Source organism: Diplotaxodon limnothrissa, linkage group LG1 (assembly GCF_057381915.1).
Source record: "Diplotaxodon limnothrissa isolate DT_005_m linkage group LG1, D_limnothrissa_male_GT1.1, whole genome shotgun sequence".
In the NCBI taxonomy this organism is placed as follows: Eukaryota; Metazoa; Chordata; class Actinopteri; order Cichliformes; family Cichlidae; genus Diplotaxodon; species Diplotaxodon limnothrissa.
The window spans coordinates 22,069,522-22,095,236 of record NC_140596.1 but is presented as its reverse complement, the minus strand read 5'-3'; the positions used below and the strand labels follow the sequence as shown (position 1 = coordinate 22,095,236).

At 40.8% G+C, this 25,715-nt stretch overlaps 2 protein-coding genes across 4 annotated transcripts in view; one reads left to right on the top strand and one right to left on the bottom strand.

Moving 5' to 3' along the window:
• The window catches only part of pde3b (phosphodiesterase 3B), a 48,556-nt gene extending 46,372 nt beyond the window's left edge, over positions 1–2,184 (bottom strand). For all 3 annotated transcript variants that reach the window (XM_085342644.1, XM_085342724.1, XM_085342799.1), the window contains exon 1: positions 1,185–2,184. In XM_085342644.1, the coding sequence (XP_085198770.1) occupies positions 1,185–2,072 (888 nt within the window). In that variant the 5' untranslated portion in view covers positions 2,073–2,184. The remainder of the gene's footprint in view (positions 1–1,184) is intronic.
• Positions 2,185–6,618: 4,434 nt separating this feature from the next.
• On the top strand, positions 6,619–23,492 carry copb1 (COPI coat complex subunit beta 1). The gene is made up of 22 exons (XM_085342373.1): positions 6,619–6,739; positions 8,185–8,337; positions 8,746–8,975; positions 9,139–9,308; positions 9,390–9,504; positions 9,621–9,713; positions 9,812–9,949; positions 10,090–10,209; positions 18,848–18,955; positions 19,072–19,218; positions 19,348–19,493; positions 19,652–19,748; positions 19,833–19,993; positions 20,099–20,219; positions 20,318–20,545; positions 21,026–21,205; positions 21,541–21,685; positions 21,793–21,912; positions 22,033–22,178; positions 22,389–22,478; positions 22,763–22,918; positions 23,254–23,492. The coding sequence occupies exons 2-22, from the start codon at positions 8,247–8,249 to the stop codon at positions 23,311–23,313; spliced, it is 2,862 nt and encodes a 953-aa protein (XP_085198499.1). The 5' UTR covers positions 6,619–6,739; positions 8,185–8,246; the 3' UTR covers positions 23,314–23,492.
• The last annotated feature ends 2,223 nt before the right edge of the window (positions 23,493–25,715 follow it).

The following is a 25,715-nucleotide window of genomic DNA, read 5'->3' as shown; positions in this document are numbered from 1 at the left end:
TTGTTGGGTTGACTTTGCAAATTTCCACTTCTATTCAAATATTTTTCCCAAAAATATTTAAGGTCAGTTCTTATAAATAATAATAATGAGAAGCTGACAAATGCTGGAGCTGAGGCCTTAATCCCAAAGCCTAATTCACAGATATTACAACCTACCATGTAACTATTCACTTCTCCATCATTTTCAGCAACACACAAGGTGCATTCAACTTTTCGGTGCTCTGTTTGAGGCCTAGTGCAATGTGACTATCAGGCTTCTAACGGCACACAACACAATGAGGTTAAAAACAACTACTGGAAATAGCACAACTGAAACAAACTGGACATATATTTTTAGTTCTCTTATCATTTCTAACAAACCTCGAAGGACACAAAACAATGTGTGTGAACTGATGGCTTGGCATCCACTAAAGAATAGCACTGGCAACAATAATGCTGGCATTTGTCTACACTGCCTACACTTAAATTAAGGCGACGGGCGGCGTAAGCTGTTTGCTCCCAACATATTGCATGCAACCTGATAGTCTTCATTTTGTACGCATATCACTCCATGTGGGTGTATCAGTTTTCAGAAGTGCTGCAAAGTGGAAAGGAGCACCGCAGGCTCTGCTGTGGGATTGTGGACACTGAAAGATGCCAGTGCGCGCTCGCCATCATTTTGTGTTGTTGACTGTTTGTCATGTGGGACTGAGCCCACATCACTTGCTTTGTTGCTGGCTGTGCTGTTATGCTGCCAGGAGGATGTTGACGTGCACTTGCATTTTATGGCTTGTGTGCCACACGAGCTCTTCGGTGAGGACATTCCCACGAAAATGTGGAGAGACAGCACTGCCTAAGTTTTGTATCCGAGTGCACTTCAAACCAATGGTAGCATTGTGTTTCAGGGTTAAAATCGGGGTTTTGGCCATTTGCTTGACATTATCGATCACAGATTATTAGCATTAATATAAGAATATTATATACGTGTTAGAAGCAACCTGCAGCAACCATATTGAATTTGGAAAACAAATTCTACCAAAGTGACTTTTGTAAATGCTCTGTGTGGGCTTTAGTGATACAGTATTGTGCTTTCAACTTGTGCACATGTGCACTCAGAGTAGCTGTGGATGAACAGTGGGCCTACTTTTGCAACAACAACAACAACAACAGCAGCAACAGACGTGGTCCTGCAGGGGGGAGACCTACCTGCTCTCTGGATATACAGGGCAACGAAGGTCTGCGAGGCATTTTACAACTGCCATAATAGCTGGTCGACGTCTCCCCCAGCGACACGCAACTGGACCTTCTCCTAGGTCTGATCACAGGGACCTTTTCCTCCGCGCTGGAAATCCCACTCGGTGCTTCCCTCGACGGGTAGTAGCGGTCAAAGCAGAGCCCCAACAGGGAGCCAGAAACCCCCGCAAAGCAGGCAAAGAGCGGTCTGAGCAGTGCGGGCAGACCGCTCAAACTTGTGAAAGAAACAAGCCACACAACGCTGGCAAAAACCAGTATGAGAACACTGTGTTTGAGTTTTAGCGTTGGGATCAGCGTGAGCAGACCCACACATCCCAACACGAATAACAACCTGCCCACCATTTGCATCTGGTGCTGGTCCTCTCCCCATTGTAAAAACCGCAAGACCAAAAAATCCCCGAGGTAACACGATGCTGGCAGTGACACCAGCCAGCATTTGGTGCTCTCCTTCTTTTTCCTCCTCAGGTAAAGTGTCAGGAAGAAGAAAGCACATCCTATGCTGAATAAAGGACTGATGGACTGGGAGAAGCCCGACAAAAAAGTCCGCAAATCCCAAAGCGAGTCACTTTGCAAGCTCCTGGAAATTAGAAAGGAGACCGCGAAAATCACAAAAGCGCCCACGTACAGGGCAGAGACCTTTAACAGTTTGGAGCTGAGAATGTCTTCGTTGCAAAACCTGCACACGCTAAACAAAAATCCCCTCTGATGGTCCTGTTTCAGGGGGGTGACGCAGCTCTTCACATAGCCGTTCCTGAAGCCTTCTGAGCTGTTTACACTTCCAGCTCCGTCGTGGTGCCTTGTTTTACTGTGCAAAACCTCTCCTTCCTCCCGTGCAGCCATGGCTCGACTGTGGCTCCTCGTATCCACGCGAAAGTCCCCCTCTCCTGCTATTCACGCCGTATTAACGCTCAACTACATGACAGCAAACGCACTCCATGGTCACTCAAACGTGCTCCAGCACTTGGACTAAAGAAAGAAGGTGAGATGTTGTTTTTACAGAAATGGGGCTCTCTGTCGCCGGCTATAGGCCACAACTCACACTGCATGGCTTATTTTTGCGATGTGGAGCGCTGAGCCCACAGACCGAACCAATCCTGAGACTTTATAACCCAATATTAGCAGTGTACGATTAGACAGAAGAAGCTCATTAGAATATAATATAGCGAGGAAAACTGTTAAATTTCCATCGCAGGATGTCCCACAATGCAGTTTACTTGTTTTGTCTGCATCCCTTGTGTGCACGGGAAGTCTTTGTTAGTTCACTATTCATCTTATATGTGTGGCAAAGGCTTCATGGAAGTCTTCGCTTCATAAATAAACCCACTAACGCAGAGTTTCTTGTAGTGTTGACTCTTTCTCCTCTCTCGCTTATTATTAGATACAAATAAATGTAATGTAATTTAAATAAAATGATACTGCACGACGCCGAAATTGTTTTGGTCTTCTGGTTAAAATGTCATCGCTGCTTTTCGCAGTCGTTGGATCCATCGACTTGCACTGTGATCGTTTGGTTTGCCTGTCTTTAGCTCAATCGATTCTCGATTTTATCGATCTGATCAGGCTAAACCAAACAACAGTGAATATCACCCATTATCCACGGACGTAATGTAGACATATACAAAATTATGCCGCTAAAACATTTAAGGGGCACTCGGACCATTTTTAACATTTATTATGTATTTATTTATTTTATTTTTTACAAATTACACAGCGTTTGTTAAAACATTTTTTTTGATCTTGAACATTTAAATCATTATGATTTATGTGTGATTTAAGTACTCCCTTAATTTTTTTTATTTATTTATTTATTTAGCTGTGGATACATCCACTCTCAATCAAGCGTTTGCTGTGGAGGAATTTTGGCTCACTTTTATTTGTAGGATTGTTATAATTCAGCCACACTGGAGGGTTTTCAAGTATGAATGGTCTGTTTAAGGTCATGCCAAAGCATCCTGATTAGATTGGAGTCTAGACTTTGACCTAGTCACTCCTAAAGAAAAAAAAATCCCCAAAGTGCTGGGGATCATCGAAATGTTTTTTGGGAAGTGTGAGACAAGCCTTTGTGTTCTTTTTGCTCAACAGTGGTTTTCCCCTTGGAGCTCTCCCACAGATGCCATTTTTGCACAGCCTCTTTCTTACTTTCTTACTCTGACCTTAACTGAGGCAAGCGAGGCCTGCAGTTCTTTAGATGTTGTTCTGGGTTCTTTGACATTAGTCAGTGTTCCAGACTGATATCAGAACAAGGGCAAATAATTTTTTCACCATAATTTTGCACAGTAAATTTCTCCTTTACTGCATGGTGAATAAAGTCAAAACAGGTTAAAATCCTAACTGCAAATTCCAAAGTGCAGCTTATACAAGTGTACTTTATTTCACTGTATATATTTTAAATAATGTCTGATTTAAACTACAAGTGATGAAAACAGATCTATATTCATATATAGATTCTTAAAAATTACAAAAATCTGCTGAATGTAGTTTTTTAAAAATGTTATTTTAATGTTATTTTTTATGTTATTACAATTGTAAGTCTCACTAGGGACAAGGATTGCTGGTATTTATAAAAGATTAGGTCTTAAAAACCTTTCACGTTTTAATTCAACTGTTTTAGCATTTGTTACAAAACCATACTGATGGTTGTTTTTTGTAGCCAGCTTGTGAGCTTTGTTGTTTCTTTTTAGCTGATGATAGGCTTAGACATCTCTTTGAGTTAAAAAAAAAATGACTTCCTGGTTCGAGCGAGCTGTGGTTAAATTACTATTACTGTGTAGAGATCACCTGCACTGAACTGCACAGAAGGCATTTCCCCATTTTCATTAATATGCCAAATGTGCAAAGAATGGCAGAAACCAAGAAATTGGCCTTTAAAAAACTCCTTTCCACTGCTAAGCATTGCTGAAGTCCCATGAATTAAACTGACAGTCTCAGGTTACCTTAATCATGCAGAAGAAAGTATGTTGACGCCATAACAGACTATTCTTAGAGCTGCTATTTCTGTCATTTTTCCACCGACACAGTAGAAAATCACATTTCATTAATAATATTAATAATGACTGCAGTTTCCTTTAGTCAGTCACAGAGCCCTTAAAGTGTTTCCCCTTAAAATGAAGGCATTTGTAATGTAGCCCTGATTGGTTACATCTTTGTCTCTGCAGCGGAGCTCAGTGGAAGGGCAAGGTGCAGACAGAGTTTGTTTAATTTAATAAACTGTGCTTTGCATGAAAATACACACAAGCAAAATGAATGAAAGTCAGCGCTTATACTGGCAACTACGATTATGTGAAATATAAGTAACAATGACCTTTTATATTCCTTCTTAAGCTAATCTGAATGGTCTGGCACAATATGACGTTACTGCCCCAAAAGTAAGCATGCCCGTTGAACAGGATATGTGTTAAATGCCAATCCTATGATTACTTATCATTTCCAAAAGGCTCATCATCCATCTGTATGAAGCAAACATGTATTTTGTTCCCTGGCTGGCAGGGCTCTTTGTGATAAGTGTACTTTGCTCTTAACTTGAGCCATAAATCTTCTTTATCAGCTTCAGTTTGAATTAGCGCAATAAACGGGTCTGTGGAAGTGGGAATTAATCAGTGTTGGGATCAATTTTGCCTACTGTGGCGTCTACAACAGATAGTTTGCAAAACAGCGTTGTGAAAGCCTGATATGACAATTTAATTCAATTCAATTATATTCATATAGTGCTAAATCACAACAATAGTTGTCTCAAGGCATTTTATAATGTAAGGTAAAGGGCTTAGAGAATACAGAGGAAACAGAGAAAACTCCAACAATCAGATGACCGCCTATGAGCAAGTGCTTTGGCAACAGTGGGAAGGAAAAACTCCCTTTTAAATGAAAGAAACCTCCAGCAGAACCAGGCTGATGGATAGGCAGCCATCTGCCATACTGGTTGGGGGTGAGGGGAGGAAGACAGCATAAAGACATGCTGTGGAAGAGAGCCAGAGATAAATAATAAGTGGTGTATAAACACATAGAACCTGACACCTCAAAAAGTAACAATAACAGTGCCACATTACTGTACATGGGAGCATTATTCTTTTACTGGGCGTTATTCTGCCATAAACCTACTGACCAAATAACTGCTGTTTAACAGACTTTTAATGGGACTTGTCTATTCACCATCTGTGCGTATAAAATCACTTTCAGTCATGGAAATTATTAATAATTAAATAATTAAGTATTCAGATTTTTAAAAATATATCCTAATAGTCTCTTTGCTTTGGTGCTGTTGGCCATTGATTGATGCATGACTGAAAAGTGATAATAATGGGTGGATGGAAGATTCTGAGGCACTCATATGATTCACTCAAGTCTCTGCCCATCCAATGTGTTACTAAAGTAAACACTAAAACCTTCCACTGGAGGGTGCTGCATACTGTTATTGTTAAGGTACTCGTGTTTTAATTCGGGGTCCATCCATACACGCATTATCTATGCCTGAGCAGCTCTTGTAGGTGTAGTGTGTAGGTGGTTTATCAAGGTGAGATTAGGCAGACTTCAGCAGGTGGGTATTACTATTAAAAAACACATATGTTTTTGAAAGGAGACCTGTAGATACCCAAAGTCTCAATTAGCATGTCTATCAAAGCCATCATCATCACTTTTTCTTTTTTTTCTTTTTTCTTTTTAACCAAATTTTTAGTTAGCTTTCCAAGTTGACAAAATAATTGTAATTTAAAAAAAAAAAACTAAACTATAGTTTTTATTTTTTTAAATTCGTTGACAAATCTACTGTCAAAAAATATTTATCCCCAAAATGCTAACTTTAATAATTTGATTTTAAGTATGTGTTCCGCGTAATTTCTTACATAACTGTAAAATGTAAAATGTAAAATTTAATGGAATATGGTCTAATTAAATGTACTTGATTGGTATGCATTCAGTTTATACCCATTACTTTTTTCTTAATGATTCATTATTTGGATACATAAACTGTTGATTTTATATATTTCATTTGCATTTCACTCAACATTATTGCTTCATGTTTATGAGGGCAAGAATTATTTATTCATTGTGTTGTTTTAGTTTAATTTTAGTTAACTATAATGCCTTACTTACTTACAAAACAGCTTAAAAAAGTAAACGTATCTCAACCATAGAAACAAGGTGACAGACAACATACATAACAATATATTCATTTAAAGTTGGCAGTATAAGATTAACGGCCTTTCTCGTGTTATTGTTAAGCAGAAAGAGAGGACCAGCTTGTTAGATTTTCTTTTTGTTTACTGATTGATTTTATTTTATTTTATTTTTTCATTTTTTTGCGTTTGTGTTGCACAGGCGTTCGGTTTGAGCCTTGTGGCGCACGGTAGCAGTGATGTGGCTCTCGGTAAAGTAATCTTCCACGTCACTAGGAAGTAGTGCAGAGCCGAGGGAGTGAGAGCTCGCCTGCGGGAGCTTTTGAGAAATTTTACAGATGTAAATATCTCAAACTGCACATCGAAGGTCACCTGGGAGGATAATAGTCCTGCAGATAGGTAGGTTTTGGGACTTATTTTTAACCAACATGAGTGACATTTGTTTCGCTGTCTGGTGGTAACTCATAAGCTCGTTAGCTAACGTTACTGTCCTCCATTTCATTGCTAACCGAAGCAAAAGCTAAACTCCTGTCAGCTAATTCTTGATAGTCAGCAGTTGGTTCTGTGTTTTAACCTAGAAAAACCAGCTTTGGGGACAACTAACTAATAAAAATGAGCAAAACCTTGCTATTTTAGCATTTTTGTCTTTACGCATGTAACGCCATTTAACCTGTTAGAAAGCTTATTAGCTGCGTGTCACTATTTTTTGACTTGTTAGCTTATGCTGTTTTGTGATGAAGGCAACCAAGATTTTCCGTAAAAAGCAGCTGAAAACTTTGATCTGACTTTAATTTTGAGAAGTAATTGTCGTTTTCAGGTTTAATCCAGACGTAGAACACCAATCACCTGGTTCTCCAGGTTTCAGCTAGTAGTATGTTTTGCAATTCAGTTGTAGCTCTATAGCTAAATTCTAAAGCAACAGAAGTTAGCACAAAGTGCTTTACTGACACACTCATTTGTAATACAGGTCTCCTAGAACCCAACTAAAATCATGGAACTCACAAAAACAGACGGCAAAATAAAACTGCAGTTAAGGAGAAGCGAGAAACTAAGAATAAAAACATAATTAGATTTCAATATTGGTAAAAACATCCACACACGCACAAAAAGCAATGGAAAACATTTGCAATACGTTTGGCCAAATCATGATGAACTCTACTAAAAGCAGCTGAAATTGGGTATACCTTAGAGGTTCTTGTCCGGGAAGCCAGACTGCTTCATCGACTAGGGGCAATAACGATGGTCCAGTCACCTTAAGTTTTTAGGTGAGAAGATGGCACTTTGAGCAGTTGTTGGGAGGATGACCTCAATGACTTGAAGGCAAAATATCACAGATTTAAAAGATTTCGATATATAGTGCAACCAAATCCACAGAGGGCCTTAAGAATGTGTAATATAAGTTTAACATTTATCCAAAACTGTACCCAGTGCAGCTGAGCTATTAAGGGAGTGGACTGATGTGCTGTAGTTTCTGAATATCTACAAGAGAAATTCTAGGACAAATTTATCCTACCACAGATTACCAGGGAAATGCTATTTGGAAACAGAAAAAAATGTGTACAAAAAGGCAACAACTTGATCTGACTAACTCAAACTACCACAGCTTTTATTTCAGATATAGATCAATTATAAGTATAGGACTTTATCAAATTGTGTGTATAAAATCTATGTGCTTTTATCTTGTGTGGAAACATGTTGATGATCATAGTTAGCATAAACAAAGAGGAAGAACTGGCAAACGTATTCCATGAGATTAGGTTAGTTTTGACTTCACTGAGATTTTTTCACCAGTGTAAATGTTTTCTCCATCACTGACGAAATCTGTTCTTTTTCTGTTTTCATAGGTATTATCCAGTGAGCAACATACATTTGGATTCTTCTAATCTGATACAAGCACAGCAGCAAAATGACGGCTGCAGAGAACGTTTGTTACACTCTGATCAATGTTGCCTCAGACTCAGAGCCCCCTTCTGAAGTCAGCCTAAAGGCAGATCTAGGTAACCATTTGCTGTAAAGTTTAATAACTTACCTCAATATACAGTACAAAGGGAAAAATAGCCTTTCTCCACTTTTTTCTACATCTTAATGCATTTGTGATGTATGAGTGTTATTTTTATAGGCCATTATATAATGTCTGGTTTAGGGGAAAAACAGTTCAAATCTTTTTTTATAGATTAATTTTGATTCAAAGAAGCATTGTTGATGTATGACATCAAGCTTTGATCAGGATTGGTTTAACTTTTTTTGCATTAACGTGCAAATAAGTCAGTGTCCTTTGGGGGGTAAAACCTCACAACGTCCTTTGAGAGTTTTTGGTGAAGTTTAGTATCAGATGAATTTAATTCGATGAAGACTAGTTTAAATAATAACTGATTGCTATGCTAAATATAATAATCTTTCTTTAGAAAAGGGAGAGATCAAGGCCAAAACTGAAGCCTTGAAGAAGGTCATCATCATGATCCTGAATGGCGAGAAGTTGCCGGGACTGCTGATGACTATAATCCGTTTTGTGCTGCCGCTTCAAGACCACACCATCAAGAAGCTGCTGCTGGTTTTCTGGGAGATTGTTCCCAAAACAACTCCTGATGGCAAACTCCTTCAGGAGATGATCCTGGTCTGTGATGCCTACAGGAAGGTAATCTAAGTGATATACTATCAGCTGCTATAAACAGTGCATTTTTAAATATACACATCAGGTTACACTATTTATTACTGCATAACTATAGCAATGGGGGAAAACTAAAGGTTAAAAAAAATCAGTTCAGCAATTCTAATTTTAAATATTTCTTCTATTTCAGGACCTGCAGCATCCCAATGAGTTCATCCGTGGCTCCACTCTGCGTTTCCTGTGCAAGCTGAAGGAGTCTGAGTTGCTTGAGCCTCTCATGCCAGCGATCCGGGCCTGCCTGGAGCACCGCCACAGTTATGTGCGCCGTAACGCTGTCCTGGCCATTTACACAATCTACAGGTACTAGCTGCTAAATATTATAACGTATAAATTTTGAACTGTATTCATCATGAACAACAACCAGCTCTGTTTGTTTTGTAGGAACTTTGAACATCTCATCCCAGATGCTCCAGAGCTGATCCATGATTTCCTGGTCAATGAGAAAGATGCCAGCTGTAAGAGAAATGCTTTCATGATGCTGATTCATGCAGACCAGGTCTGTAGCATATTGTCTGTTCTTTTCTTACTGTTTCTACTTTTACTTTTAGTCATACAGTAAATATGCCAAAGGTCTATCTCACACCTTGTCATTCATGCATTTATATGTTGCAGGATCGAGCTCTGGACTACCTCAGCACATGTATTGACCAAGTTCACACTTTTGGAGACATCCTCCAGCTGGTTATTGTGGAGCTGATTTACAAAGTGAGTCACAGCTTGTGGTGGTCATATCTAAACCTTTTAGCACAATGGATGATTTCACATCCAAGTTCTTGTTGTTTTTCTTTTTTCCCCTCTGTTAGGTTTGCCATGCTAACCCTTCTGAGCGTGCCCGTTTTATCCGTTGCATTTACAACCTGCTGCAGTCTTCCAGCCCGGCGGTTAAGTATGAGGCTGCTGGCACCCTTGTAACACTCTCCAGCGCTCCCACAGCCATTAAGGTACGTCATCAGTGTTTCAGTGGTTGTGTGTATGTCTTGTATCATTTATACAGTGCTTTATACATTGGATTACGTTTAGATAGATTGGTATCTTTGCTTTATTAAAGCCTGTATGCATTCTGTGCTTTGTTGGACTCTAGGCTGCTGCCCAGTGCTACATTGATTTGATCATCAAGGAGAGTGACAATAATGTGAAACTGATCGTTCTTGATCGTCTCATCGAACTGAAGGAGCATCCCACTCATGAGCGTGTGCTCCAGGTACGTCTCATAATGGCTTTTATTAGTTTTTCTAGCACTTAACAAATAAAGTTGTTAGTGGCTCTTTCACTACAGAAACCATAAAAGGAAAGGAATGGTACCTGATAGGTTTGTAACATAAACCTATTCGCTGGAACGTTAAGGACAATCTGCTACACAGCAAAAAGCAAGACTCAAGGCACCAAAGTTCTCTGGTTACTCATGCATGAGGGAGACCTGGCTGGAGCCAAGCGTCGTTCCACCACTTGACCACTGTCAGACTCTCAGCCAGGTTTCCCCACAGCACTCCTTTTATTGTGGTTACATGAATATGCATAGGGTCATTAACATATAACATCTTACATAGGTATACATGTGAACAAAGAATACTGTGTGTGTGTGTGTGTGTGTGTGTGTGTGGACTGCTGATCAAAGGGTCAAACATCCTTGGTCAGGAAGAGGGTAGCCTCCCCCTCACCCTAGATGGTTCATCCTAGATAACACGGTGAGGAAGTCCTGCAGTTCATCTAAACAAAGAGCACTTAGACTAGAACAGACGCAACTACGTTAATCCTACCATAAAATAATAAGACACGGTATGACCTCTCATGCTCCCAAAGTGCTGTCTAATACACACAAAGTTTGCAGACTATCAAGGATCAAAACCTCTACCAATCTACAACTAATTACAAAACTCTAAGCATATATAAGTAAATATTTCTAAGCATAAATGACAATCAACAATACAAACTCTAACATTCCCCCGTTCTTGACCTTTATGCTAGAAAAGTTCCCAGGTATGAATACCTCATGTCTGACAGTTTCAATGCAAACATTTTTATACTCAGCATATGTCAAATCACCCTAAATTACTGAAAAGGTACACAGTCTAACAAATGTATTAGCAGTTATCCCATTCATTGAGCTCATCTCATGGCAAACTGCATCTTACGAGCAAACAAAGAAATTGTTAATTTAATAGTGAAAATAAAAAAGTAACATTTTCAAAAACATCTCAGCTTGGTAATGCTTCCTCCAGGTGTGCACATCACATGTCTCTCTGCAGAGTGGTTTGAGTTCTGCAGGGCGTCATGAATGTCTCTTCCAGTTGTTTCCATCGTTGTCCATAGGACCAGAGTCCAAATGTATGTAGAATAAACATTCAAACATACCAGTTGGTTTTGTTGTTTGTCAACATGGTTCTCAGCTATTTCCAAAGCTGCAGACCTCTCAGCACTCTAGTTTTATGGCCTCCCATTACCTCACTTCAGGCCTTCGTCCTGTGAGGGGGATATTTATGACTCCTTCATTGTCCTTCATTGTCCATACTCTGCAGAAAACACCTCTGTGGAAAGGGTGCAGGGTTGTCTTACTGCTATTATGATCCCAGCAGCCTTCAGAGTGTCATCGTATGCACAGTACAGTGGCACAGCGTTAGGTGATGTTCATAGGAAACTGCTGTTATCACCACCATAGCTTCTGGTTCCTGTGCTTTCACAGAATCATGATGTCATCCTCGAACTCCTTCTACACTGTCGATGGAGCTTGGCACGCTCCTCATCCCCTGAGTGTTTATGTTCCAACGCTGCTGAAGGTTTAAGGCAGAGCACGTCGTACACCTTAGTCGTCTTCCTCAGCGTCAATATTGAATCTTTCATTTTATTTAAAATCTCCTGGAAGCTCAGTAGCACAGCTCTCTGTGTGATGTCTGCTGTGCTGAAGATGATCTCTGATCCTCCTGAAGCCTCTCTCCTGGCCTCAGCTCCCATCTTGTGGACGATCCTCTCCTCTATTTTGCAGGCAGTTTCATGGTCCTTGCTGTGGCTCCAAGGTCTGATCTCATGATGGGCCCCAACCAGCTTGATCTTTGACCTCAACCACTGCCTGGCTGTCAGCTATGCCTGGAATGGTTCACGCTTCTCACTGGGTCTCTGAAGATTTCTCAGGAGATTACTGCTGCACCTGTATTTCCTTGCTAGGAAGACAAACTATTTGGAGAGTATGTCAACAATCATCAAACCACATTCTTTAGTTCAGTGAACTTCACTTATAGGCCATCAAAGCCTCATCTGAACATGGGTGCACCACTTGCATAGGTTTAATACTTGTAAATAAACGGCTAATCACACAAATCACTGCAACAATAATAAAAAACATTGTTTAATGTTAATCCTTGGACCCCTCCTCTTGACGCATGGACACACCCATGCGTCAACTCACCAAACCTGGATTCCAGTCTTAAAGAAAAAGATTAGCTAGATCATATCCCAGGCAACATCAGGGCATCTCCTCCCCTGGAGCAGCACCACCCTGGACCTATAATCCTGCAATGAAAATGTTAGTGTGCTTTGCATATTAAGTTTGCTTAACACCTGGCTCTCCCAGGAGCCTGCATACACACCATCATGGCCTGGAAAACAAAATCTGGAAGTAAAATCAAACTCCATACCTGTAAACAATTGTATCATAAGGACAAGAAGCATTCAACATCAGCAAGACAAGTGTCATGTGCAGGTTTTCTCAAATCAGTAAACTACAATTATTTTCATAAGTCGCCTCAGACATGGATCACCCCATGTACTCAGGCAACATTAATGTAATCGGTGACTGCTCTTAAGCAAAGTCACTCCACTCATATATTATTTATTATTATTATGGGCTCAAAGTGGCCAGCAAAGAGCCCACAACAAACTATTCCATAAACACGTAAACTCTTATTTGTTTCACTCATGTCACTTGTCCGTTTCAGCTGAATCTTCCACAGCATTCTCAAAGAAACTAACATTAGCAATACACATTGACTGTAGTCAGACAGAGGTCAGACACAGGTCAACAGGTTCCAGAGGTGCCATAAAAACACCATAAAGTTAGCCATCTATAGCTGTGGAAAGAAGTAACACCAGTTCTCAACACAGGAAATTTCACACATGTTATTCACATTACCAAAGTACCCTTCACATTTTCCCATCAACACAATGCAACAGCATCACCACTCATAACCTGTAAACACAGTTTTCCTCACACATAAACCCAGAAATCCTGTAGTAGGAAAAAACATCAACCAGTTGTCCTGGTATAAATCGCATCATCAATTCACATGAAGAACTGGCATGCTGTAAGAAAAGAAAATGCAAATATTAGCGCTTGCGCAGGCGTATGCATACTTTGTCACAGTTATCTCTGTGAGCAACACAAGCCTATGAATAACACACCTGATAAATGCACAGACACAGAAAATGGCATTTAAAAGGTTAAATCATCATGCAACCTCGAGTGTTGCTGTCATCTTTCTGCTCCTGTAAAAGGAAACACATGGGTTCATCTGCACCTTTGTCAGGTGGGGGTTAGCTTCACACAATCATGTTCAGTCAGTCAGTCAGTTATTTTAAAATTCTTACTCATTCACTCAGTGGTTCCTTCTTTTGCTAATTGTGGAAATTATCATCGCATTCGTTTCCACGCTCAGCAAAACGACGTTATTTCAAAAAGAAAAATAATTTAGACTGGATTTCCTCGTTGAATCCTTTTTGGGGGGGGACTCTCATTTCCTAATTGTCCCAAATAAGTGGCTTTCTCCTGAGCCCATTTTAAATGTGGAGAAACTCACTTGCAACAATTTTCTTGACGACGTGTAACGCTTTTAATTCCCGACTTGCAGATCTGCTCAAAGAAAAGAAATTCACAAGCAAAAATCAGTGCTTGTTCAAAAATGAAAAATAAAAAATAACAGAGATTATCAAACCAAACTCTCAGTGCACTGTGAAAGTATCAAAATAAAAAGGCCTTGTTAAGTCATGACACAAACTCCTCATCATCTTCACAACAGGAGAAGAATCATCAGCTAGATTCACTCCAAACCAACCATCAACTGCACAACACACAACATAACCCTAATGTCATATTAGCTATGAGTTTAATCACCCGGTCTGTGCTCTTCACTCATTTAAGCCACAGATCTATTTTATTCAATTTTTCCTTTTTCCCTTCATCATAAAACATGTGACATGCTGTCATGCACTTCACAAAAGACGTTTGTTCTGATGTATTCAGAGTTGTGTATCTAAATACAGGATTCACTCGCACATCAAAACAGGAAACTCAGTGTTTTAGAGTCTCCACTCAACACACAACAACTCCAACACATCTCATTCACTCATACTAGAATTCAGTCACCTTTCATTAATCTAAAACCGATCAACTAATTTGCATATCAGCTATTAACCCACTAAGTTGACAGGACAACAGAAAAGCATGTTCAAAATAGTATCACAAAAGACAATTTCCCTCATACAGTAAATTACATGTGCTGCATTAATCAAGCAGGAAGCTTCTCCCAATTTACCATTTTAACAACTAAATTTATTGTCTGATCACTGGTTGGTCAAACCAGGATCTTTTTTCCCACAAAAGTTAAACTGTTGTCCTGCAACCTGGAGAGTCAATTTTTTGCATTGGATACATTCAGTATTTAATAACAAGTGTCTGCTAAATTGACACTAATTTAACACTGATGAAAGATAACAAGCTAATTTTCATTGCATGGGTGTTTGTGTTATTAGGCAGGTCAAATGCATGTCTGTGGAGCTGCATCTCCAGCAGAGCATGTTCTTAAAGCTGCCTTTTCTACACATTTCTCTGCTATTATTTAATCATTTCTTAACTAATGTGCTATGAGTCTTCATGAGTCATTTTGTGTTTGGAATTGTTAGTAGGGTTAATGCATGTTCTGCTTGTGTGTGTGTGATTTTGTATATGTTTCTATTTTCGCAATGTTTCAGACTCCGTCTCAATTTTCCAACTTAAGCAGTCAGTTTTCTTTTCCCCAGGTTTGCTAACCCAAATTTTGATTTCCCACATTAAATAATTCCTATGTGTTCTCACCTAGTCTTCTCACTCTGTTGTCCTCTCACTCTTTTGTCCTCTCCCACTTCAACAGTCCCGGCAGTTCTCCTTCAGCTTTGTCCTGTCTAGTAGCTGAAGTGCTGCTGCTGCCTTCTTGGGCGACTTCTTAGCAGCTGCTGCCGGTTTCTTGGCTTTGGCCGCGGCGGGCTTCTTGGCTTTGCTCTCAGTAGCCTTGTTCATCTTGAAGGATCCGGAGGTCCTGGTGCCCTTGGTCTGCACCAGAGTGCCCTTCGCCACCAGGCTCTTGATGGCGGTCTTGACACGGGCCTTGTTCTTGTCCACATCATAGCCTCCGGCAGCCAGAGCCTTCTTGAGAGCGGCCACGGACAGGCCGTTGCGCTCCTTGGAAGCGGCCACGGCTTTCACAATCAGCTCGCCCACGCTGAGGCCGACCTTCTTGGGCTTGGAAGTCATCGTCTTCTTCTTCTTGGCCTGAACCTCGGCGCAGGGCGCAGGGCGTGTTTATGATGGAGCCTTTCCCACCACAGCGCTGGCACGTTGAACGCATCATGAAGGGTCCATTTCTTTCATGTCGCTAGCCGCATGTGGCTTGCCCGAGTCACTCAGTCCTTTTTGAGCATTTCAACATGCTGCCGCCGCAGACCCTGGCCTCAGATCCAGCAAGTTTAGCGCGCTGATCTCCAAAAAAGTCCCGAAGGCCAGAAAGACGTCAAATAAGTGTCTCGTGCTGAGAACTCAAACAAAAACTCCTCTTCACGCTGCCATCTTGCTCGCCCCTCCGTGAAATTCAACCAATCAGACAGGAAGATGGGTTTGCTTTCTTCTTCTGCTGCTGTTTATCCACATTGCTGCTGCTTTGCTGGGACTTTTTGTGCTCAGGACTTGCTGCTGTCTCTTTATCATGTTATTGCTTTGGAGCTGCATTCCTTATCTTCAGGGAGGAGTGAGCTCGCTTGTGAGGTTGAGAAACACATGGCACTGTAAATAAGTCAGCCAGAAACTTGGCCTGCATGTTTCCAATGATGTTAAACTATAACTTTCTTCCGACTGCTGCATGTGGAAAATTGATTCAGGTCTGCTTTTCACCTGAAAGTGACAAACTAAGACATGTTCATTATTATCATCACTGCTTAATCAACACACATCTCTCTCTCTCTCTCTCTCTCTGTCTGTGTTTGTGTGAACAATCCTTTCTTAAAAGCAGAAAATGACATTGTAGTTGTTTTTCGGCTGATCAACACAAAACCTTTTTCCTATGATTATTTCTCTTCGTCTACAATGTAGTAATTTGTCTCTTTTTCACTCTTTTTTTTTTCTTCACAATAGCTGGTGGTCTGCAAAATCACCGCTCTCACTCACAATCAGAGGCAATCACTTTTGCACAGTGCACAAAAACACTGTGATGTCAGACACATTCACACTCACTTTTTCATCTGCATAAATAAACCATATGGCTGGAGATATGTGCCATGGTGATCCATAAGCATGATCACCAGTTTATTTAATTATTTTTAATCCAACAAAACAAATAAACAAAAACATGATGCTGATGCTACACACACACACGAGTCAAGGTGCAGAAAAACTGCTCATGGAAACGCTGCACACTCTCTGTTTCCCTCTCTTTGAGTAGTTCTCAGACAGCTCTTGATCTGATAATGTGTAGCTTGCTCATCAGCTCAAAAAACAAAAACAAAACTGCAACGCGACATCACACAGTAGTTGCATGCTCTGCCCACAGTGGCAAAGTCTTACACTTACATATTCAACACAGCTTCTCCATCATGTATTTTTAGATGTTTCATACAGGGTTGAGCATATTAGTTGTTTTCACAGATGTGCTCTATATCTCAACAATGGCTCATAATAAGACGACAGTCTTTCACACAGGTCAAGTGCCTCTATGCACATCATTAGTTTAAATATTTACCTATATCACTTCACCTCACATGTCATTGTACTGAATTTAAGCAACCACAAGCTTAATGTAGATTACTTTTAACAACTATCCACCTCAATTAAATCTATGGTCTGGCACACAGGCTGTTGTCGATCAGGGCAAGCTAAAGAATAAACATTGTGTCAGCAAGGGGTGGGGGGAAAGCCATTCACCAGAGCATATCTTAAGTGCTGCTGATGTGGGCTGGCCTTCTCCACAGCTCTCCAAGGCTGGTGTGTTTTCTGAAAACTTCTAACATTTGAATCTCCTCCATTTTTAAGCCTGCGATTAACCGCACGGCTCAGGTCCGCGTGAAACCCGCGTGACCGCGCTCGCGTGAACCCGCGCAGCTGTGGAGCCGTCGCTCCCTCTCTTTTTTACATAAATACTTTGTGCTGCCAGGAGCAAAGTCCAGCACAAACGTCTGTCTCCCTCCGACTCACTCTTGGTTGCTTAGAAACCCGTGATAACAACAACAGTCGGTGTCACAGACCACATGTTCTGCTCCGCACACACAACAACAACAACAACGACGACGACAATGACAACAACACAAAATAGGCCTACTGTCCAGCACAATCTGGACCCCGCGGAACTTCTCAACACCCCACTGAGCGGTGGAGAACTCACTACAGTACCCCACACAGCGGTCTGTATTTCGCCCCACTAAGACGGCGAACCAAAAAAAGTTCGAACTGCGCAACTCTGCGACTTAATGCTTCTGTACAAAAAAACCCCACTGAGCGGCCTTGTACATCGCCCCACTTAGACGGCGAATTTTAGCCCCACTGAGCGGCCACGGGCAACACCCCACTGAGCGGTGAAGACGTAATTATAGCTATAAACTCTTTTTTTTTTTTTTTTTTTTTTTTTCTTACTTGGAGTTGCTTATTGCGTGTAGCGTCAGTCCCGAATCCCATCAATCGCCATCCATCGAGGAGAAAAAAAACAGACGGCTAATCCACCGGCCCGATGACGAATTCTCACGCCTCAGGACTTTGTTGCAGGACCTCTATAAGTCCTGGCTGACGTCAGTCTTTCGGTGTGTCTCTTTTCCCCTCGGTGAACGTCGACCCCAGGGATCCGGCTCTCGAAGGACCAATTAATGATAGGTTTGTAACATAAACCTATTCGCTGGAACGTTAAGGACAATCTGCTACACAGCAAAAAGCAAGACTCAAGGCACCAAAGTTCTCTGGTTACTCATGCATGAGGGAGACCTGGCTGGAGCCAAGCGTCGTTCCACCACTTGACCACTGTCAGACTCTCAGCCAGGTTTCCCCACAGCACTCCTTTTATTGTGGTTACATGAATATGCATAGGGTCATTAACATATAACATCTTACATAGGTATACATGTGAACAAAGAATACTGTGTGTGTGTGTGTGTGTGTGTGTGTGTGGACTGCTGATCAAAGGGTCAAACATCCTTGGTCAGGAAGAGGGTAGCCTCCCCCTCACCCTAGATGGTTCATCCTAGATAACACGGTGAGGAAGTCCTGCAGTTCATCTAAACAAAGAGCACTTAGACTAGAACAGACGCAACTACGTTAATCCTACCATAAAATAATAAGACACGGTATGACCTCTCATGCTCCCAAAGTGCTGTCTAATACACACAAAGTTTGCAGACTATCAAGGATCAAAACCTCTACCAATCTACAACTAATTACAAAACTCTAAGCATATATAAGTAAATATTTCTAAGCATAAATGACAATCAACAATACAAACTCTAACAGTACCCAAAAGAAGTCTTTTTGAGATCATAAAATTTATTAGAAAATATACAAAAATTGTTATGTGTCAGTACCAACTGTGTTAAAAATTGGGTCTCACTAATACGTTTTCATTCAGGACCTTGTGATGGACATCCTGCGTGTTCTAAGCACTCCTGACCTGGAAGTCAGAAAGAAGACCTTACAGCTGGCGCTGGACCTTGTTTCATCCCGTAATGTAGAAGAGGTCTGTTGACATTTGCAGCTTTTGTGTATTTTTGTTGTTGCTTTTTTTGTTTTTCCATTGACACCTAGAAAAACTGGAATACAGTGTTAAAGTAGTGACTTCTGTCTGGCTGCTAGTTGGTGATTGTTTTGAAGAAAGAGGTGATCAAAACAAACAACGTAACAGAGCATGAAGACACTGATAAGTACAGGCAGCTCTTGGTGCGCACCCTCCACTCGTGTAGCGTGCGTTTTCCTGACATGGCAGCCAATGTCATACCTGTGGTGAGTTTCCTCTTATTTCCTTTTAAGATTCTCGTGATATCTTTAGATTTCTAAATATACATTTTTATCATAAATGGTCTTTAAAATAAAACATTTTCTAAACATTTTCTATATGTTGATGTTTTACAGCTGATGGAATTCTTGAGTGACACTAATGAGGCAGCTGCTGCCGATGTGCTGGAGTTTGTGCGGGAAGCCATTCAGAGGTTTGACAACTTGAGACCCCTGATCATCGAGAAGATGCTGGAAGTCTTTCATGCCATCAGAACTGTCAAGTAAGTAATCCTGATGAGTCTAAAGAGCAGATGAAAGTCAATTCGTGGTTAAGAAACCATTGTATAGGCTGTGCTTGCTAAAGGGAAGTCACTACTTACTCTTTGATTGTGTAGCACTGTGATTGTTTATAAAGTTCATCACAATTGTCCTGTTTCAGGATTTACAGGGGGGCACTGTGGATCTTAGGAGAATACTGCAGCACCAAGGAAGACATCCAGAGTGTGATGACAGAAGTTCGCAGGTCCTTGGGAGAGGTATGTTTGTTCATTGTTGTCAGAATTACAAGTAACGCACGCTATTTTGATTAAAACGTTTATAATTGTCTCTCCCCGGGACAGATCCCAATTGTGGAGAATGAGATTAAGAAGGAGACCGGTGAGGTGAAGCCAGAAGATGAAGTGAGCGCAGCTCCAGCTCAGAAACTTGTGACAGAAATGGGCACTTATGTGACACAGAGTGCCCTCAGCTCCTCCAGGCCTTCAAAGAAGGAGGAAGACAGGTAAACACTGGACATCATGGAGGAAAAGCATTTTGCTAACACTGTATACCCTTCATTGTGCTGAATTTTCCATCCACCTCGCTCATTAAGAATTTGTTGTTCCAGACCTCCACTCAGAGGCTTCCTAATGGATGGAGACTTCTATGTGGCAGCTTCTTTGGCCACAACGCTGACCAAAGTGGCTTTGCGCTATGTTGCTCTTGTTCAAGATAAAAAGAAGCAAAATGTAAGTTATTCTTCCTTCATTTCAATAAAAGCACTTTTAATAATTTGCCCTACCTTTGCTTCTTCTGACCCCTGCTGTCTTGGTGCCCCCCCTTGCAGTCTTTTGTTGCAGAGGCCATGTTGATCATGGTCACTGTGCTGCACCTGGGTAAGTGCTCTCTGCCCAAGAAGCCAATTACAGACGACGATGTGGATCGCATCTCACTGTGCCTGAAGGTCCTGTCAGAGTGTTCACCACTTATGAATGACATTTTCAACAAGGAGTGTCGCAGATCCCTGTCACACATGCTGGCTGTCAGGCTGGAGGAAGAGAAGCTGTCACAGAAGGTAATGAAAGTTGACCTAAAACTCACCAACCTCGTTACACAGAAAATGAGCAAATTTTTGGTGCCAAATTTAATACGAAACCTGTGATATGTTTATAAGCCAACTTTTGTTTTCAAGAGCCTGCACCCTGATAGGTCTAAGGAGGAGTGTAGTAATATCACACCCCTAGATGATCATTTAAACCTGATGTGTATACACATAAGACTTTTGGGACTGATGGAAAACTTTTTTTTTATAGTGCACCAGTTTCTCTTGACAGCAGCATTGTCTCTGTCTTTCCAGTTTCTCTTAGTTCTGCACAATAACATCTGTTTTTATTCTCTTTCTGTTGAACAACTGTTTCTTATGTCTTTTTTGTAACTTGCTATGCTGTGTTATTTTCACTATACTAGACTACATTATAGATACTTTTGTTGTTGTTCCATTGGGGTTGTTATTTCCTCCAAAAATAACCACATGTGTTTCTTCTTCTGACTACAGAAAGAGTCTGAGAAACGCAATGTAACGGTCCAGGCCGACGATCCAATATCCTTCATGCAGCTCACGGCCAAAAATGAGATGACTTCCAAGGAGGACCAGTTCCAGCTCAGCCTGCTGGCTGCTATGGGCAACACTCAGAGGAAGGAGGCCGCCGATCCTCTGGCATCGAAACTCAACAAGGTGCACCATACTTAACCCCTAAAAGCCTTTCCATAAAAGGAAACTGGAAATTAATGTGAGAGATAATGTTGGAGTAGTGCTTTTGAACAGAAAAAGAGGGAAAGGGACTGATTATTGCTGTTTGCGTGCATTTCAAGTTTACGGCTTAGTCTAACTTATTTACTGTTCATATTATTTCATATTATTGGCAACATGGCAGCAACCGCTGCTGAAGCCCTTCTTGTGCACATGCTTTGCTTTTAATAGGTTATTAAAAGATAATAAACTAGTGTTTAGGGAGTGCTTGTACTAGGTTGTTTATTAATCATTAAATGAATGCATTTTGTCCAACTTAGGTGACCCAGCTGACGGGCTTCTCAGATCCAGTCTATGCTGAAGCCTACGTTCATGTGAACCAGTATGACATTGTGCTGGATGTGCTGGTGGTCAATCAGACCAGTGATACTCTTCAGAACTGCACACTTGAGCTGGCCACTTTAGGTTAGTGTAGTTTTTTCAACTTCTGTGAAAATATGTTTTTTTTCTCTCATTTAGGCTGTACACATTTGGGTTTCTACTATAATGTAATTCAACTTTCTGTCCTGCAGGCGATCTTAAGTTGGTTGAGAAGCCTTCACCTTTAACTCTGGCACCTCATGATTTTGCTAACATCAAGGCCAATGTGAAGGTGGCATCAACAGAGAATGGCATTATATTTGGAAACATCGGTAAAAGAATTTTTGACTATTTTTAGCATCACATCTCAAGTCACACCTTTTTTCTTTCTTTTTTTTCTCTAAATGCATTTTTTAAATTAATTGTGGGGATGTCTGGATTCTTCTTTTCAGTCTACGATGTGTCAGGAGCTGCTAGCGACAGAAACTGCGTTGTCCTCAGCGACATCCATATTGACATCATGGACTACATCCAGCCAGCCTCCTGCACTGATGCAGAATTCAGACAGATGTGGGCAGAGTTTGAGTGGGAAAACAAGGTAAACTTAAGGGGTTAAAACACATTCCTGAAAGCTGACTCGTTTTGCAAAAAGTGGGACATGTTAAAAGTTCTCTCTCTCTCTCTCTCTCTCTCTCTCTCTCTCTCTCTCTCTCTCTCTCTCTCTCTCTCTCTCTCTCTTTTTTTAAATGGGTTTAGTTGATGCACATTCAACTAACATTGAGCACTGATTGTCCTTTCTTTATTGTAGGTGACAGTGAACACCAACATCACTGAGCTGAACGAGTATCTCCAGCATATCCTCAAGTCCACCAACATGAAGTGTTTGACTCCTGAAAAGGTTGGTATGAGAACATTTTGTAAACCACAGACTAAGGAAAGTAAACAACCTTTTAAATCTTGGCAGCTTTCCCAAATACAAATAACAAGGGTAATTAAAATTTTTGGCACCAGTGCACATCGGAAAGAATCATTAGCGGCCGTATAGCAGGATAGTTTCTTGTGCTGACTATATAAAGAATATATGTAAACATAAGACATGCCAGTGCTTCCTTATAAGATGAATGTGCAGATACTGTGATGTTGTTTGTTGTTCTTAACCAACGTTCTTCTCTCATAAACAAGGCTCTGTCTGGCTTCTGTGGCTTCATGGCGGCCAACCTTTATGCTCGTTCTATCTTTGGAGAAGATGCCCTGGCTAATGTCAGCATTGAGAAGCCTTTCCACCTGGGGCCCGATGCACCTGTCAATGGACACATACGCATTAGAGCTAAAAGTCAGGTAGGTCACAGCTGCCACACCGTGAACTCTTAAGAATCTGAGAGGTAAAGGCTAGGTGGACTTTATTTCCCCTCAGTAAAGCAATGCATCCATTTGTAAAAATATCACATGACTGATTTGATTTGAAATAATTGATCAGTTCTGCAAGTATTTGCACAGTGACACAGTTTTTGCCTCTCTAAAGTACCCCAAGTGTGGACTTTCATCCTTAAATGCACGCAGTTAACAAAAAATTTGCATTTATTAATCTCCAAATGCTGATGGATTTCACTGTATTTTAAATATGCTAATATGTAGCATGTGTCGCAGCTAACCCTCTTTCCTTTGTTCCACAGGGGATGGCCCTGAGTCTGGGTGACAAGATCAACCTCTCCCAAAAAAAGGCAAATGTCTGAAACAGCTGCTGTTCTGTGTCACCTAACTTACTGTTTGATCATCGTCATAGCAGATATGAACTATTATATGGTCAGTTACTTCTGTGCTCTATATTTTTTAACATCACCTCTTTCTGAAAACTACATCTCAGCAATGTGCTTTCGCTGTCCTGTTTCATTTTCAATAAATGTATTGAAATAATGTCCAAAAGATGCTCTGTGGTGTTTTCATTGAGTTAAGAGCCTTTTTTTCTTATTAAAACCTCATTATTTTTATTTTTATTTTCAAAATAGTGCAATTTACAAATGAAACTTAAGACAGTATATGCAAAAGATAGGGAATTCCAGTTTAATTCAGTAAGAAAAGGGTAAAAAAATTCTCTAGTACCTCCCAGAACCACTAAGGTTCATATTGAATTTGATATTCTTAAAGGCATAAGACGGAAAAACATCCAAACTAAAACAATGATCTTTAAATAAGTGTGTACCCTTTTTATAGGGTCAGTATAAGGCTTCCTGGGGTGACTGTTGATGAGATTTGGTGCTTTATAAATAAAATTGAATTGAATTTTGGAGATGGCAGGGAGGAGCAGTGGTTAGTAATAGGTTTGAATCAGCTGGCTGGAGCCTTTCATTGTAAAGATTCTAAATTGGGCATAGGTGTGAGTGTGACCGGTTGTCTGCTTGTCCCTGTGTTATCCCTGTGACAGATTAGCAACCTGTGCAGGGTGCACCCCACCCACTGTGACAGCTGGGAGCATCTCCAGCACAACGGTAACCCAGAAATGTAGTTGGACTGTATGCCTTCTTTTGGAAAATATGGAAAGTTGTGCTGTACCTGCCTTAATGTGCATGACAGTAGATGTTTAGTAATAATCTTTAAAGAAGCTGTTACAATTACCTAAAGGACGTTGTGCCCCAAAGTGAAGAGAGTGTCTAGCTTGTGATGGTAGCTCTGGGATCTAATTAGAATTCCTCAGATTCCTTCCACAATATCTCCCACAGTGGGGTAACTGATTGGAATTTGTACTGCCAGTACCTCTAAACTGACGACATCACCTTGAAAATGTCTGTCTACATGCATAACCTGGGCAAGAACATAAATTCTTTTAACCTCAGGTAATATATTGCCAAGATTTGAATTGAACTCTGAGCCATCTGCAAGTTTCACTGTCAGCGTGATAATGAGATGGAGATAGATTAGTGCTGGCACAGGCCTCCATATTCCACTCGCCCTCCAGTTTATTATTTATGAGTAAAGGGATATTTCTGGCAGTAGGCCAGATTAAAGGGTCACCACCCCAGTCATACATTTACAGTATCTGTAAAAATCTCCCCCCAGGGTTTTTAGATAAAGGCTGAAAGGTGGCGTTGAGGTCAGACCTTCAACTGTGAAAATAAACAGCCAACTCCAACTGCCGTGTGCACAGCACAGACTGTCTGGTTCGGGTATAGTTATTATGAGAATCACAGCTACACCTTCTAACACAAGGCATGACTTTGGCATTGTGCTTTTGGGTGATTTTCTTGCTTTGCCACATCAATATGTAGACACAAAGTGTTCATGCTAAACACAGGATCACTGTCACAATTCCTCCAAATTTTAAGAAGGTTTGGGTGATATAATATTTTGTATTATATTTTAAAACCACTCTGGTACGACTGAAACTGACAGCACTCACCATGTAAACCATTTGGAGGGAGTCTTGATGCATGCTCAATCATCCAGTGGGCTAGTTTCAGTCATTCTGCAAATGTACTGTTTATAAGATTGGGGAAACCTGCAGTCAGCTGAGACTGAAGAAGTCACTTGGATGAGTGACGAAACGTTTCTCCCACAAAACGCTACGTCCAGATGAACAGAATCAACTTTTGGAGATTTGGAGGGAGTTTTTTTTAAGGCCCCGCGTTTTCTCTTTTCTGACACCGGGTGGCGCCACGGGTCCCAAAGCCATGTGGTGTTTTATGTTTTGTTGTTGTTGTTGTTGTTTTAATGCAGTTAAACATTGGATTTAGCACGAAGTGAGACACGATTTACGCGCTGACAACACAAGTAGGGACTTTTGCGCAATGAAATAAAAGGTTGTAATTTAGACGAACTGGTATGAGTCCGTTTCAACAAGGGAAAAAACAAAAAGAAAACACAAATCACAGTCCACCACTTTCAATTTCCACCTGCGTGATGAGTTATGACGCCGCATATAAAGTGCACACATGTGCGCATTTTATAGTAAATTGCGGGGCAGCAGCAGGCGTGTGTGCAGCGTGCAGAAATACTCCTGCAAACATCACTTTTACTGCATTTCCTCCGTTTGCTTTATCTGTCCACAAAACCTATTTTCCCCCACTGTGCTGGAAAAGGTTTTTTTTTTTTTTTTTTTAATAATTGAATATTAAAATAAGTGATTTTTTTCTAATTAAAT